This window comes from Anas platyrhynchos, chromosome 10 (assembly GCF_047663525.1).
Source record: "Anas platyrhynchos isolate ZD024472 breed Pekin duck chromosome 10, IASCAAS_PekinDuck_T2T, whole genome shotgun sequence".
Taxonomy (NCBI): domain Eukaryota; kingdom Metazoa; phylum Chordata; class Aves; order Anseriformes; family Anatidae; genus Anas; species Anas platyrhynchos.
This window is the reverse complement of record NC_092596.1, coordinates 642,473-659,052: the sequence shown is the minus strand read 5'-3', so window position 1 is coordinate 659,052 and position 16,580 is coordinate 642,473. Positions and strand designations below refer to the sequence as shown.

At 43.6% G+C, this 16,580-nt stretch overlaps 2 protein-coding genes across 4 annotated transcripts in view; one reads left to right on the top strand and one right to left on the bottom strand.

Moving 5' to 3' along the window:
• Positions 1-16,580, top strand: part of VSIG1 (V-set and immunoglobulin domain containing 1) — a 36,573-nt gene that overhangs the window by 13,179 nt on the left and 6,814 nt on the right. The window contains exons 2-3 of one of the 2 annotated variants that reach the window (XM_038184306.2): positions 1,476-1,636; positions 13,916-14,114. In XM_038184306.2, the coding sequence (XP_038040234.1) occupies positions 1,476-1,636; positions 13,916-14,114 (360 nt within the window). The remainder of the gene's footprint in view (positions 1-1,475; positions 1,637-13,915; positions 14,115-16,580) is intronic. The other variant, XM_072042922.1, reaches the window with a different exon arrangement.
• LOC101800056 (synaptotagmin-like protein 2) overlaps positions 1-16,580 on the bottom strand; it is a 68,006-nt gene that overhangs the window by 47,112 nt on the left and 4,314 nt on the right. For both annotated transcript variants that reach the window (XM_027465541.3, XM_027465545.3), the window contains exon 2: positions 7,086-7,196. The gene's annotated coding sequence lies outside the window, so the exon portion shown is untranslated. The remainder of the gene's footprint in view (positions 1-7,085; positions 7,197-16,580) is intronic.

Below are 16,580 nucleotides of genomic sequence, written 5' to 3'. Positions count from 1 at the left end.
AGATGGAGTCATTTCAGCTAACTTCTTGTGGAAAAGCTTGTAATATTCAAGCTGTGGCACTCCTGACTCCAGACACAGAGAGTGATGAAGGAAACACACAGAGCAGATGACTGGAAAAATTATGTTTTCAGTAGTTTGCCATTGTGTTGAAGGACCATAGCTTAATTCCAATGAAGAAGAGAAAATTAATGCACATACGTGCAAGTATTATTGTGGCAAGAAACTATAATCTTCTGGCCAACTCTAATTGTTAAAGCTGAGAACAATGAACTGAGACAGCTAAAATAACATTACATGGTTTTCATATTAGATTACAGTAAGGATTAAGCTATTGGGAACTCACAGGACAAGCAGGACCTACAGATAGCACTGGGATGCCCTCTTTCCCCAAGGCAGGATCCACACTAATTTAGGTCATTCTGCAACCATTCCTGTGAGACTGTCCTCACATACAATGCAAATCTCGCTGCAGTTAAAGCTCGCTAGTTCTAATCCTAGCCAACACTGATATGGAAAGTGGATTATTGCCTTCTTCCTTCCACTGAATTTCTAACATTCAAACTATCAAACAAGGAAGTCAGACTCCAAAGATTTTAGGTTGAGATAGGCTTGCCTACTGTAGGAGCTGATGGATCTGCAACATTTGCATGGTTAAAAATGCCAAAATAAATTCTTTCTTAAACTATGTTTTCTCTCATGTGGGTGATAGTGATAATTCGAGCAAAATATTCTTTTGATGTTGCTGAAGGTTCTGCTTAAATTCTAAAAAGCAGCACCCTAGCCTAAGATGCACAGATATTCCATTAAGAGAAGAATATTTTGTATGTTTACCTCTGTCACTCATACATTGGAAAAAAAACACAACTTCTGCGTGGAAGCCATAAGGAACCTAAACATAAGCAAAGTAGTTAGCAAAAGGAAAATGGAGAAGGGCTGCTAGGCTCCAAACTGGGGGAACCCAACAGTGCCACTGAGTCAGAAACAGAACGTAAGAATACAAGAAGAGACAACGCTGTAGCAGATGGTGAGCCACGGATAAAGATCAGACATCTAAAGGAGTAACTGCAGAAAAGAAGGCAAGAAAGGTGTAAGCGAGGCCTCAGGACAGCTGTGAGCGAGAGCGTGAGGTTCAGGAGAGCACTGAGAGTGCAGAAGAAAGGTTCCGTTGAGCCGCAGGCTCTCAGTGAGAAGACAAGCCTCTGCAGGTGGGAACAGGCCTGCTTTCAGCTCTGCTTTGTCAGAATATTCTTGGTTTTAAGGGGACAGCTATTCTGGGGATTTACGTGCTTGTTAGCTTTACCCACTCCCAGCTCGTTATCATGAAAACTTCCCCATCAAGCCCAAGGGAAACTGCTGAAAGGAGAAGGACAGACATCTCCTTCAGGTTGTTTGGATAAAGCAGGAGCAAGGCTCTCCTGCCCTGCTCCCCGAGCTGGCCCCAGCAGGTCTCTGCTCACCATGCTTACTGCCCACAGGTCACGCCGGCAGCGTTGTGGTGACCGTTCCTGAGAAGATAGTGAATGTCACGACGGGCGGCAACGCAACCCTCCTCTGTACGTACACAAGTTCTCAGCCGCTGGGAAATTTCTTTATCCAGTGGAGCTTTTACAGTGCCAAAGAGAGCCAGCTGCACACCGTAAGATATTTATTTGTTATTAATTTGAAGATATGTTTAAGATGTCCTGATGTCCTTAAAGAATCTTGTTATGTTTTATAGCGTTATCCTTGCTAATCCTGGGGGCAGGTAACATTGGTGTTCCCACAGTAAAGACAAAGGACTGAGGTGCAGTGAATTTTAGGGCAGATGTACAAAGCTACTGAGGCTCCCAATTCCTACTGCATGCCTGGGCTCTCATGGAAACTTATGAGAAGGTAGGAGAGGCATTCAGATGCTTCAACAACTTGCTCTAAGTCACACAGGAAGCGTGACGTGGAGTAAAGCTGAGGTGTCCAAAAATCACACAAGTGCTCTGGCCCCTGGACTAGCTCCCTTTTCTCTTGTCTGGCAGACACTTCCTCCTATTGTGAACGTGGTTTTCCTGGTGAGACGCCCTTGCCTATGACAATGCGTTCCCCACCTCAGGGTCAAATGCGAGCTCCATTAGCGCTGCTATTGGGTGGCTCGGACAAGAGCAGTGCGTAACAGACCACCAGCCCAAGTCAGCAGCAGTAGTGGGAAATCTGCCCCAGTTAACTTGGGTTAGCATTTCGCAGCATCCCGTGGGTGTCACTGCAGTAGCAGAACAATTACAGATCAAAGGCAAGTGCTCCCTGCCCTTCCTGAGACCAGCAGCTCCCCCTGCAGCAGTGCAGCGTGGTAGGATGGAGTATCAGCATGGAGAGGGCCGCGGGACTGTGCAGGACACCAAGTACTAGGCAGCTGCCTGCTGTAAGCATTGCCCCAGCCCTTCACGTGGCTCTGAAGGCCTTGCAGAGCAGCCTGGACTGTCTCCAGGGAGTCAGGGATGGGATGTGCAACTTCTGTACATACCCACACTAGCAGTCAGACTACGAGAGCTACCAATGATTCCAATGTTTGGGTGTGAAATTAATCCAGCATAACACACAGGTTCTGAGTTCCCCTTAGCTCACCCAGCAAGGTGCTGAGCAGTCAGCAATGCTTTCCTTTATAAGAAGAAATGCTGCTTAGAAGTGTCACTGCATCCTTGAAGACTGTGACTTCTTTCGACACCCTAGTGTCACGCTTGGCCTTTAAGACAATCAGTCCGTTCCCCCTCCTTCCCCCCTAGTTTTAACATTACTGCTAACATTTTTTTCCTACAAGTTCAATTTTCCTGCTTGGTGTTACACCTGAGAACTGATGTAAACAGGTTTGACTTAGATCACTGGCACAGCCCACTCTGATGATATTCCTATCGTGTTTAACAACTTCCTAATAACATTACACTCGGAGGTTTGCCACGGCTGATAGAGTTATACCTTCTATTCAGTTTATCAATTAGAGCAGAATTAGACTGTGTGCAATTTGCAGAACGTACAGTACTTACTACATTTGGCACTGAGCAATAGCCAGTATGCAAGCAAGAGCAATTTAACACAGGTCAGGGGAACTGCTTACCCTCCTGCTGTATGTCATAGCCATTGATAAAGCCTCTAGCAGTGACAAGCACAAACAGTGGGCCCGTCCCAAGTTCTGACTCCAGCTAAATGACAGACTGATATATGCACACCTTCCTGACTAATTGTATGAGTAGTTGTTACTCATATCATTTGCTTTTTTCAAGTCAAAACTGTTCTTAAATAAAGAATTACTCACAAAAGGGTGGCAGCTTCACGTTTCCTAATTTGTACATAGAGTAATGCATTATAATTTTGATCCAGTATGTTGTAGCACAGACTTCAATCACTCCTTCAGGTGGGAAGCACAGCACCAAGACAGGATCGAGCCCATATTCTCCAGATTCAGTTACAGTCTCTCCATTTTACTTGCGTTAGATTTTCCTCATTGCAAGACAAAAAATGAAATACATTTTCTGACCACAACCAGGAAAAATAAGAAGATTATAGCTGAAAGTATTTCAGAGGGAGCATGGGACAGCATCAAGAGATCCAAGAGGGGAAAAACCATTTGTAAGCTGTGATGGATGATGAGAAAATATCCCCTAAGGAATGTAATCAGAACATACTGTGGGTGGTTTGGAATATGCTCCAAAAAAGAAAAGTAACTGATGCGAGGCTCCAAAATGCCAGGGAAATCTCACGGTTCAATCTCTTTAGCACTCAGTCCCGGATTTTGCAGCTCCCCCTGAATTCAGTGGGGAAGCTGTGCCTAGAAGGACTGGAAAAAATGCATCTGGTTTTCTCCCCATTTGGTACTAATTTCATGGTAAATTCGCTTTCACACCACAGCACATATCCATTGGTAATGGATGATCTGCACTGTCATTAAATAAAGTCGATACAATCTAGCAAGGTGATGGGGTAGTGCTAATCCCATCCTCCTTGAGGACAGAGGCAAAACTTCCCTTCACTGCAGTGCCTGTTATCCTCAGCTCTACACTCAGCGAGGCATGGAGAAAACCCTTCCCTCTGCTGATGTATTCAGAGGGTGCATGCATGTGCAGAGCTGCAGGACTGGGGTGCTTTAATTAAATTGCTTTTAGCAACCCATTCAACTCTGTATTACTTGGTCCCGAAGCTTTTTACTGCAACACAGTGATTCCTCAGTGTTTTGAACCTATTCACAACAAAAGTAATCGTGTTAATACAAACAGTGGTAAGAAAGGACTGTGACTGCTTGTGAAAAATACCAATTTAAAGAAGTCACACAACACAGATGAACATGGAATCGGATTTTCAACCTGTCTAAACCCACAGCAATTTGAGGCTGCTCTTTCCATTTCGCACTGGTGAGTTTTCTGGGTTTCAGAAAGGACAGAGTGCCTGGCAGCATGTATACTTTTCACCTACAGGTTTAAACAAAAATAATCTTTGTCTCTACAAACCTGGCTTTGCCCTGGTTGCTTGGCATGCAGCTGAAGTTAAATTTCATATTTTCTTCCTAGTAGAAAGTATATGCATGGCAACGGAAGAGACTGCCAGCTTTGGCTTACGTTGTTTAAAGAATACCAAAATCAAGTCAAAAATATATTCAATATACTGGTGAGCTGACAAAAACAATGGAATTGAACATGTTGGCACTATAGTTTACTGAATACCAGAACAGCAGCTTGCATTTTAAGTTGGATAAAATTATTAAATTTTATTATATACTTAGATTCGTCTAACACATCTCAAATAAATCATGAATACTTCCTTATAATTAGCATCTATTTTCTCCAGAAAATTTTATTAAAAATTATACTGTTATTAAAAAATTGCCATTTTTTCAACAATTAAATGGATAAATTTTCAGCTCCTTTTTTTTTTTTTTTTTTTTAGAGTAGAAAATGTCTGCCAAATATTTTAAAGATAGGAGACTTACAATTTTTCAGAAAGCTACAGAAAATACTTGTTATCTCACCTGTTACAATCCTAAATATTCCCAGCACCTCACTAAGTGCTCGCTGTCTTGAGGACCCCGTTATTCATGTGGCTAGTATAAAAAGAATTAATAGGGGCATATTCTCCATAACAAACATAATGAAATCTTCATCCTAATAAATAATGTGTCTTTACATAACTGGTAATACGGCCATTTCTTTCTGCAGTGGCAGCAAATAATAAAGCTAACACTGTAGAATGTTAGAATTAATTAAGGCAAATTTAGATTCTTTAGATTCAAATTAAGATTCTTTTGGCTTTTAAGATTAATGAGTCTGAGCTTTAGATTATTAGATTTTAGGACATTATATATATATTAAGTATGGAGGCCATAGGTGTCCTTTTAAAAATAATGTTATTGTTTTATACCGTCATGTTACAAATTTTGCAGTGTTCTGAGATATGTGAGCTCAGTCGCAGTTCTGTTTCGAAGGAAATCAATAAGATCAGTGTGAGGACTGGTGCCAGTGCTAATTTAACACCCCGGAGTATTCAGCCACAGATTTTACCTTGCTGCAAGCTTAGGCAGCGCTGTACATCAGTGCACAGACCCAATGCTTCCCAGCGCTTGCTTTGTGAAGCTGTCTGGCGTGCTTTGCTGTTTGTTGTGGTGTTTTCATATCCTGTTCCCCTTTGCCACAATGCTGGTGCAGGTGTTCAGCAGCTAAAAGCCATGGCAGTTACACGGGCGGGGAGGAGATGCCGCAAACAGCCAGCTGCTCGCTGACACTGCGATGAGAAGGAAGGCAGCAAACAGGGGAAAGGCAGGTGTTTGCTGGGCTGGTTTGAAGACAGTGCAGATATATGTAGTGAGGAATATTAAACTTTTCTCTAATTGGAGCCTAATTCTGCTCATATCCTGAGAAGTTCCACCAGTGGAAGTAATTCTCTTTATTTGAACTAAATACTGTAAATGTCAACTAATGGAAAATGGGAAGTTATGTGTATTTTTACTTTTTTTTTTTTTTTTTTTGGTCTTTTTCACCCTAGCAATATGTCTTTTTAATGATGAATTTTATTTTTAAATAGCTGCTCCCAGCCAAGGATCTTGAGAAATTTCCAACTACCCAACTCTCTGTACTTTACCAATAGACAAACTGAGGCAAAAACTACTTATTCAGCTCACCCAGAGTAACAGAATATATCACAGCCTGGTCTGCTTCCTAAGGTAGAGTCACAGCTCCTGCTAAGATCTACATCTGTGCTTCATTTTATGCTCTGAGTCACTCGGCTGACCTCAGTATAAAGCACCTAAATAAATGTTTGAAAGACTGAAGCTTTCTGTTGACTCTGCACAGGCGAGGCTGCAGCCTGGCAAACCTAAATCCAAGTCCTGAACCCAACCAGCATCACACCTTGAGCGTCCAGCCCAGGCCACCCACAGTTAAAGCAAGTGAAATTATCAGAGACTCTGCATGGCTACCCAAGATATGCTCGCTGCAGTATTATTGATGAAATTTTGAGTTAACTAGAGGAGTAAAGGAAAGGAATGGCTGTTGTTTGCAAGAGATGCTGGGTGAATTATTGATACGCCTCTCATGGAATCGTTCTCTTAAAAAAACCTAACTTGAAATACTTGCAAATGATGACATTAACACTGCTTTGGCAAAACTGCTGATGGATGATAGTGAGGGAAGGAGTGTAGCAGCCTGTAGCAATGGTATCTTCCATTTATTCTGTATATTGGCTTTCATCCCGAGGGAGCTCTGCATTTTTCTCCTATCTGTGCTACCAAGGAAGTGTCATTTAGCAGCAAGGGGCAAGACTAGGTCCTGAGAGCCCACCACACATGCTTCCAGTCACAGATGCCTGAGGTAGTGTGCTGCAGGGGCTGTCAGTGCTGCAGGGGACGCTGTCTTGGAGCACAGCAGCCCAATCCAGCCCCCGAGTGAAGACAAGCCTCTGCAAAGCACTGCCTGGAGCACTACAGATAACTTACTGTAAGGGGCCTCTCTGATACATGAGCATTTTGTTTTGCCTAAGGGTGATGTTTTTAAAACCAAGTCTTATCTAACACTTCAGTGACCCTGCAGGCACCAAAAAACACAGCTTCATTTAATGGCAGAAAGCAAAGGCAATACCTCCAGTGAAGGGAAGACAGACCCTGCTCTCAGTGCAGTCAGAGCAATTCCTGGATGCCACTAGGGTTGCTGTTGGCTGCTTGTGGTTCTCTCTGGTGCTGGGGTGACAGTCTGCAGAGAGAAGGTAAAATAAACTGGCATGCTTATGCAGACAACAGAGCAAAAAAGAGAGTGGAGACAAGTAGAAAAAGATCAGGTTGTAACTTATGTGTTTGGAGCCAGTAGGACACTTAGTTTGCCTAATTTTAGGTAGAACTCAGCAATAAGATGGTATCGCATCCCACTCTGTTACTCAGGGCTTAAGACATCTGCACAACGTGCTGAGCATGAGGCACCCTGCCCTTGTGAACAGCACCGCTGCCTTCAGGGGAGTTGTGTAGAGAACAGGCTCTTGGACTTTGGGGGCACATTTCCAGTCTCATTTAACTCTCAGACCAGCCCATTTTTACTCAAATACAGCACTCCCCGTGTCACGGTATTCTGAGTATGGATGAAAAGTCAGTCAGTCATTGTCAAAAGATGGTGTATGTGACAGATGCACGGGGAAGATGTAGCTGGAGATACAAGGTAAGAAAAAAACAAACAAACAAACAAAAAACAAACAATCTTAACAACAACATAAAAAGAGCTAAATAGCTTCTGCTAGATTTATACTGCTATAAAACTTGTAATTTTGTTCTGGGTTAAAATCCTAAAACCAGCACATAGCTGAGATGAGCTCAATCAGATGCATCACTCAGAGCTTTTACCTCACGCTAATTTTTACTGCATTTTCCTCTATCAGAATTATTCTGGAAGTAGCTGTTGCTTTATTCCCACAGCTATTCAAGTGGCTGAACTAGTACCTGATCCTTTGAGAATATTCTACCCAAAGAGTATCTGAATAGCATGTCCACACACCAGGAGCCTCTGGGCTGAATGTGCACAAGTCTGAATAGCCCAGGTTTGGGGCTAGATATTTACAGAGAGAAAAAATATTCCTCATCGATCCCCCCTCTAGAACGTGACGTTTTGGGCTGTGATGTACAGAGGAACACAAAGCTGCCTACTGAACCAGCCTCCTCTCAGCCATCAGCTGGCCGCTGTCTCAGCCAGAATCCTTTCCAAACCCACTTTGAGTGGGATTCCTGTCTCACCGTGAAGTACAGGGTGCAGCCCAAAGCACGTTGAGGTCTGATAACTGCCAAAGGCACTGAGAAAGCATGTTTGTGCTTGATACGCTGTAGAAATTACTCACTAATAGTTCAGCCACAAGAATGACACTGTGAGAACATGAAAGAGATGATCCTCCAAAGCATTTTGCGCCAGTTAAAGCTGCGGAGTGATTAATTCTCTAAAGGCTTCTGACTCCATCTCTTTCTTCTACCAATGTGCAATTGTGACAAGAGGTTTCCAGTCATCCTCGGTTACCCATGACAAAAATCCCAGTAATGTAGGGCAGAATATCCCTGCTGCAGTCTGGCAGATCAAAGTTCCACTAAAAATGTGTAGAAAGCAGCTGTGGATGAGCAAATGCATTTGGGGCCAGGCTCAGTCACATGGCACACGTCAACGAAACCAACGCACATGTGAGCATTTGCCCGCTTATCTAGCAAGCTCAGAATCTGCGCCTTGGGCTTTAATTAACACTTGGAGAGTGCAGCATTTGCTCTCTGATTAGACGGTAAGATGCTTAAGGGAAAGATGAATACATATTTTTCCCTGGTTATTTTATAAATTCTGTCTGTACTCAGAATTCAGAAAGAGATGATGATACCTATCTGCTGAAGTTGATAACATCTCCTTTTGCACTTATTGGTGAGAAAGAGACTTCAACAGTTCTTTTTATGGTAGCCTGAGAAAATGACAAAGAGAAGATGATAGAACAACACGCTGCTGGGGCTGGAATGCCTCCGAGTGCCTGAGCTTTACAGCTCTCCAGGCAAGGGCTGTGAATCAGAATGAGATGCTGAATACATCAGCCTAGAGAAACGTCATCAGACAGGATGCTCCAGCTTTGCATCTGCTGGTGGGAGAAAGCGAGATGGACTGGGGGAGGGAAGGCAGGTATTAGACAGGAAGCCATGTCCTGGTTCTGCCTCACCGTCAGGACATCAAGGCTACTGTGCAGATTAAGTGGGATGTTTTGTAACACATCTTCAAGTACATCTGCTTTTACAAGTTTGACACCCAGATGCACTAGGCAAAACAGCAATGTGGTGTGATGGCACCAGGGGATGGCAGGAACGCTGACCTGGACTGAGTCCACCCAAAGCCATTTGAAAGACGCACATTTACACTAATTCTAGCATCTATTTGTCCAGCCCCAAGAAGGGAAAGGAAGCAGATGGAGGCACGTTTCTTCTAATTTTCTGCCTGTTTTTTCACACGTGTCCTCTACCCACCAAGGAACAAGATTGCTCTATGGGAGATGCTGCATAAACAAACCTGTAGATGGGTTTTTTCTTTTCTGCCAGATATCTGGCAGCCTTCGAAAACCCTCAACACAGCTTTGCCAACTGCTTCCTCTTCAGGTGAGCACTTTCCTTACCATCACACAAGAAGGGGAACAGCCTTCCCACAAGTCAGGTGAAGGTAGAAAAGGATGTGTGATTTCATGTACCAGATCCTTCTGAATTCACAACACAAATGACCTTGCCTCCAGCATTGAGGTTACCAAGATTTTCTTCCAAACTAGCATGACCATTCCCACTTCCTTCCCTGTTCTGTTTGTAACCCATATTCCCTGAACAGGTACACAAATAGTTCAACTGCCTTGGAACGCTATGAGACCAAATCCTCTTGGTTGTAGCAGACACTGCGACTCTGGAGACACAGAGTAACCATGCCATTGCCATAGAAAGCCAGGAGGGATGACTGCTGACACCGCGGGTCGTTAAGCAAACCCTCGCTCAAAAAGTTAGAGAACAAACTGCAATCCTTTCCAAGGTCAAGGATGGACTTTCTGGACAGCTTTTAACTGTTTTGCAGAAACTGCTGTTTCAGACTGTGGAGTTATTAGGGACAGCATTTTTAGGAGTGATAATCTCACTTTTTTTTTTTTTGTCAGTTATTTGATTAGTCATCTGAGGCAGCTGCTCCCTTGAAATGTGAAAAGGCATCATTATATAAAAACTCGCATGAGCAAACAAGCTGGTAATTAGAAGTAGCAACCATTACTACATCCACAGTATTGTTTTTCCACTGGTAAATCATCGACTTCACTATAGCTGCTCATGGTTTGCTTGAGGACATTAAGTGCTTATTTTTACAGAGAACACAGCAGATTTCTTGGGTACTTTTTACATTCAAGATACTGGACTTTAAACATATTTATCACGCTGATTTAAAAAGGCCTCTGGCAAAGGACTGCCATTGACTACATATATACTTTTCCCATGTAGACATTTTAAGGATATTTCAGGTGAAATGGAAAGAAATGTCAATGAGATGCATACTTGTGGGAAGGGATATCAGCTGTCAGTTGCCAAAAAAAAAAAAAAAAAAAAAAAAAGCTTTCTCTATCTTCCACAGAAAACAAGTTTTTGACTTTTGAAATGGCATAGATACATTTTTGCAAATATTTTCCTATATTTTTTTTTTTGGAAAGCATAAACATGATGTTTTTAAGGACAATATACAAACTTTTTATATAAGGGTTTAAAATATTAATTTTGAGTGTATTGTTTAAAATGGGCTACAAAGTCGCAGCCAATTAACTGAAACATGTCCCTCTTAAATGAAATTTCCTGTGTACACAACCCAATCATACCTCTGGGACAAGATACACACTCGGTAATTAATCACAACATTACTCAGCCTTTTTGGTGTTTACCACCTTCCTTCAGGCAATGAACTCCACAGCTAGTGAGATAAGCATCATACAGGAGCAAAAGAGAGAAAGGACAGGAGCCTGCAGGGGAACTGAGTGGATTTCCTTAAGCTGCTCAACTGTGTTTATATATTCATAGTTCAAACAACAACAAAAATACTAAAAGATTCAGTTTAAATCCACAAAGAGAAGAAATATTCTCTGCTGTGCTGACACCTGCCTCAGATTTAACAGTGTACACAAAATATTTCCTCTGTGTCCATTCAGAAAGGAAGAAAGAGCACTGGGGATTAATTTCGCAGTGTGTCATATGAGGGCTTAGATGCGTAATTCACCCTGACATCAGATGAACTACATCACACTCACAGGGAGCACTTGCTCCTCTGTGTTGTTTACTGGCATGCCCTGACTGCATTTACAACTCGCAGTGCCAGACCTGTTTCCCAGGAACATATGCTGTAGCTGAGCTGGCACACAGCAGGCATAAATCCCAAATGGCTCTGAGGTAGACTGAAGAGAATTTAGACCTTTTTTCAATAGTTAAGCCCTAGGAAAGAATACAATGGACCTGTCTCTCCTCTCACACTGCTGCAAATCAGGCACTACTTCGTATAAGACATTGTGCAACTGAATTTCATGTTAGTATGAAGCTGATGGAAGCTCCTGCCCTTATCCTACTCAAATGACCATCACACTACCAAGTAAGAGGAGGCACAAATCCATCACTGCTGTGATCTGTAGAGGAATATCTGTTTAAGAGAAGCCTGAGGTCAGAATTCACAGGTTCTGTAACTTCAAACTCTTGAACTGAGCAGTGTATAACGTTCTGTTTTTGCTTGTACTACGGTAAGTAGAGAATGAAAGAAGTGCAGCCAATAGCTTTTTTTAATTACAGGTATATCAGTTTTATATTAGCAAAGCAGAAAGCCACTTTTAAACCTGATGGGCTTGCATGCAAAAAATGGAAGCTGGAGAGTCTCTCCAGCAGTCTTGCAGACTGCTAACAAAGCCCACGCTGTGCTAACATTAAAGCTGTTATCCTTCCTCGCTGTAACACCAGTTTCCCACGTGCTGGCAGCACATGTAGTAGCTTTGGTACTCAGAGCCCTGCATCAATTGTACCTGGTGTTTGCAATCCTTGGGCAGGGACAGATCAAGCCTGGCTGGAAAGCAGACAAAACTGCACTTGAGATGGGGCCAAGCTGCAGTACCGGGGCTGCTGGTGCTGTACAGCCTTGTGTTTTGACCTTCGTTTCAAAGCTTTATCACTGCATACACCAGCTATGTTCAGGCAGTTTTGGGGTGTAGCTTGCCTTAAGCTAATAAAGGCATTGAGATAACATTGCTAAAAGATTTCAGTCAACACTGTATCAGGGTGGATAAATAGAATTAAGAATAAATATTCTTAATTCAAAAGGCAATCAGTTGATCTGCAAAGTAAAGCAAATTATACTCCTTGCCTGGGGATTTGCAGTGTCCCTACAGGCAGGAAGCTTTGACAAAAAAGAACTTTTGATATTAGTCAGGCATGAATGGCATTTTACACCAGTCTGTGAAACTTTTTCCTACAAGCATTTTCCAACTATTTCCATTAAAAACATGTTGTCGGGTCCAACTTCAATAAATACATTTACAGTGCTGATTCCAGAATACTGTCAGTGGGACAAATGTTAGATCCATTTGGGTGCCAACCTGTAATTCTGTACGGTTACCACTCATCAGTGTGAGAAAATGGTTTATGGATTGTGCTGCAGCCACTCCATTTGCCTAGGAAATGGTGTTTGTGCACTGGGGAGCATACTGCTTATCCCAAGCACTGCCACTTATATATAATACTATTAGTAACATCTGACAGAAGTAATTAACGTTCCATGGTCTTTCACATTAGCTTTGTTCTTCCAGATCTAGATTTCCCAATAGAGTTAGACAGGACAGCGTGCACGTACTCCTTGAGAACAATTATATTCACCCCAAAGCAGATGAAGTATTCACAGCTCAAGGCACAAGTCTCAAACTACCAACCAGTCTCCATAATGAACACAATTTATCCTTCTGTTCAGCCAACGAGTTTGGGCTCATAAGCTTGTGAGGCCAACTCTGCTCCCAGAGTGCTCTTAAGTATAATTCATGCTACTGAAATCAGTGAAATCCATCAATGTTAAACAGCTAATTTTAATTTAAATGCTGCATTCCTTAGAGACATTTTTGCTTACCATGCCTTTAATTCTGCAAAAGTTTACTACTGTATAGTAAAAGGGGAACTTCTTGGTCCCAAACAGGTATGACTTCAAGCACTGAAGCCAACAGCTGTTCTTGACTGCCATCTACGCTATAAACTCAAAAGAAAAAAAAAAAAAAAAAAAAAAGAACAAGATAGTTCATGACACTGGCTCTGATCTTGATCACACAAACAAGAACAGAATAGTTGCTCTAACTGCATGTGTGATGATTCTGCTGGTGTTCTTGTACTGCACTATTATTGCTTCCAAATTCACGGCAGACAGATCAGGCACCTTGTTTGCTATGTCATGTGGATTCACTTCAGTTCTCTGTTTGCTAGCTTCTATATTTGGAAAGCTCTGCAGCCACCCTCTTTTTGCAATGACAAATCCATTCCTGTCATAATCTTCTACTAAGCTGCATATTAATAATACCATAAATGATCGGTGCTTCAATTAGTGCCACTATTAATTGTGCATAACTTAGCATTTGTACACAGATTTGTCATACGATGGTCAATGATCTTAAGTCTGTGACTGAAGGACCTACAAAAAATAGCTACTGTCCATTTATACAATGAAAAAAATCCCTGTCCTGAAAAGTTTGTCATCTAAGAACCATTAGAAATGTACATGCAAATGTACCACATGTTTATCTCTGTTTTCTTGGGGAAAGGTGCAAGAAAGGGGGTGACCTTGCTTCACTTAATCAAAAATCAACCATAATCCAGTTACAAGTAGCAAACAAAGTGGCAGTAAGATCTCTTGTTCTGAAACTAACAATGGGTTTTCTACCACAGATCTATTATTATTCAGGAGGACAGTCTTACTCCTATGGAGAGTTTAAGAACAGGATCACAGCTGCAACAGGTCCAGGGAACGCATCGATAACAATCTCCAACATGCAGCCCTCTGACACTGGTTCCTACACCTGTGAAGTTTTCAGCCCACTGAATGATGCTGGCCAGAGCCAAAAATCAGTGATTGTCAATGTGCTGGGTAAGTGCCTTTTCTCTGTACTGCTGTACTGTAGTTTTCCTGCCCTATTACAAAAAGAATTCACGCCTCAAAATAAGCAGCAGCAGAGGGAATGACGGGGCTGTGATGAACAAGGCCTGTGATGCAGAAAGAAGGGCTCACTTGTGTACTGACGCAGAGCTTTTCTCCGAGGGCTTTGAAAGCAGGCAGAGCTTGTGGTGCCATCTAGCTTCCAGACGAAGCAGACCTGGCCTGATACCACTCAGCAGCCACACTTGCTTGACCTACAGCAAAATCTCATGGTCCCCCCCGGAGAGGCCTTCAGATTTACTTTGTACTCTCGAAAAGCTACCTGATTTAAGCAGGTATCTGGAATTATCCAAGTTCACTAGATTGTTCGTTTTGGAAAAAGAATGATACTGTTTGATTAGTATCATCAAAGACGAGCTGGCGGGGAAGAAGACCAGCCTGGCTGAACAGAGAATTGTGGCTTGAGTTTAGGAGAAAAAAGAGGGTTTATAACCTTTGGAAAAGAGGGCAGGCCACTAGGGAGGACTATAAGGCTGTTGCGAGGTTGTGCAGGGACAAAATTAGAAAGGCCAAAGCTCATCTGGAGCTCAATCTGGCTACTGCTGTTAAAGATAACAAAAAATGTTTTTATAAATACATCAACACAAAAAGGAGGACTAAGGAGAATCTCCATCCTTTACTGGATGTGGGGTGAAACTTAGTTATAAAGAGATGAGGAAAAGGTGGAGGTGCTTAATGCATTCTTTGCCTCAGTCTTTAGCGGCAATACCTGTTGTTCTCTGGATACCCAGTACCCTGAGCTGGTGGAAGGGGATGGGGACCAGGATGTGGCCCTCACTATCCATGAAGAACTTGTTGGTGACCTGGTACGGCACTTAGATGTGCACAAGTCGATGGGGCCGGATGGGATCCACCCGAGGGTACTGAGAGAACTGGCAGAGGAGCTGGCCAAGCCACTATCCATCATTTATCAGCAGTCCTGGCTATCAGGGGAGGTCCCAGCTGACTGGCAGCTAGCAAATGTGATGCCCACCTACAAGAAGGGCCAGAAGGCAGACCCGGGGAACTATAGGCCTGTCAGTTTGACCTCAGTGCCAGGGAAGCTCATGGAGCAGATTATCTTGAGTGTCATCACGTGGCACTTGCAGGGCCACCAGGCGATCAGGCCCAGTCAGTATGGGTTTATGGAAGGCAGGTCCTGCTTGACGAACCTGATCTCCTATGACAAAGTGATGCGCTGGGTGGTTGAGGGAAAGGCTGTGGATGTGGTCTACCTTGACTTCAGCAAGGCTTTTGACACTGTTTCCCACAACATTCTCCTCAAGAAACTGGCTGCTCGTGGCTTGGACTGGCATACGCTTCGTTGGGTTAGAAACTGGCTGGATAGCCGGGCCCAAAGAGTCGTGGTAAATGGAGCCAAGTCCAGTTGGAGGCCAGTCACTAGTGGCGTCCCCCAGGGCTCGGTGCTGGGGCCGGTCCTCTTTAATATCTTCATCGATGATCTGGATGAGGGAATTGAGTGCACCCTCAGTAAGTTTGCAGATGACACCAAGCTAGGTGCGTGTGTCGATCTGCTCGAGGGTAGGAAGGCTCTGCAGGAGGATCTGGATAGCCTGGACCAATGGGCTGAGGTCAACTGTATGAAGTTCAACAAGGCCAAGTGCCGGGTCCTGCACCTGGGGCACAATAATCCCAAGCAGAGCTACAGGCTGGGAGATGAGTGGTTGGAGAGCTGCCAGGCAGAGAAGGACCTGGGAGTATTGGTTGACAGTCGGCTGAATATGAGCCAGCAGTGTGCTCAGGCGGCCAAGAAGGCCAACAGCATCCTGGCTTGCATCAGAAACAGCGTGACCAGCAGGGCTAGGGAGGTGATCGTCCCCCTGTACTCGGCTCTGGTGAGGCCGCACCTCGAGTACTGTGTTCCGTTTTGGGCCCCTCGCTACAAGAAGGACATCGAGGTGCTTGAGCGGGTCCAGAGAAGGGCGACGAAGCTGGTGAGGGGCCTGGAGAACAAGTCCTGCGAGGAGCGGCTGAGGGAGCTGGGCTTGTTCAGCCTGGAGAAGGGGAGGCTCAGGGGCAACCTTATCGCTCTCTGCAGGTAACTTAAAACAGGCTGTAGTGAGGTGGGGGTTGGCCTGTTCTCCCACGTGCCTGGTGACAGGACGAGGGGGAATGGGCTAAAGTTGCGCCAGGGGAGTTTTAGGTTAGATGTTAGGAAGAGCTTCTTTACTGAAAGGGTTGTTAGACACTGGAACAGGCTGCCCAGGGAGGTGGTGGAGTCACCATCCCTGGAAGTCTTTAAAAGACGTTTAGATGTAGAGCTTAGGGATATGGTTTAGTGGGGACTGTTAGTGTTAGGTCAGAGGTTGGACTCGATGATCTTGAGGTCTCTTCCAACCTAGAAATTCTGTGATTCTGTGATTAAAATAAAAAGCCCTTCTAATTGTAAATGACAAC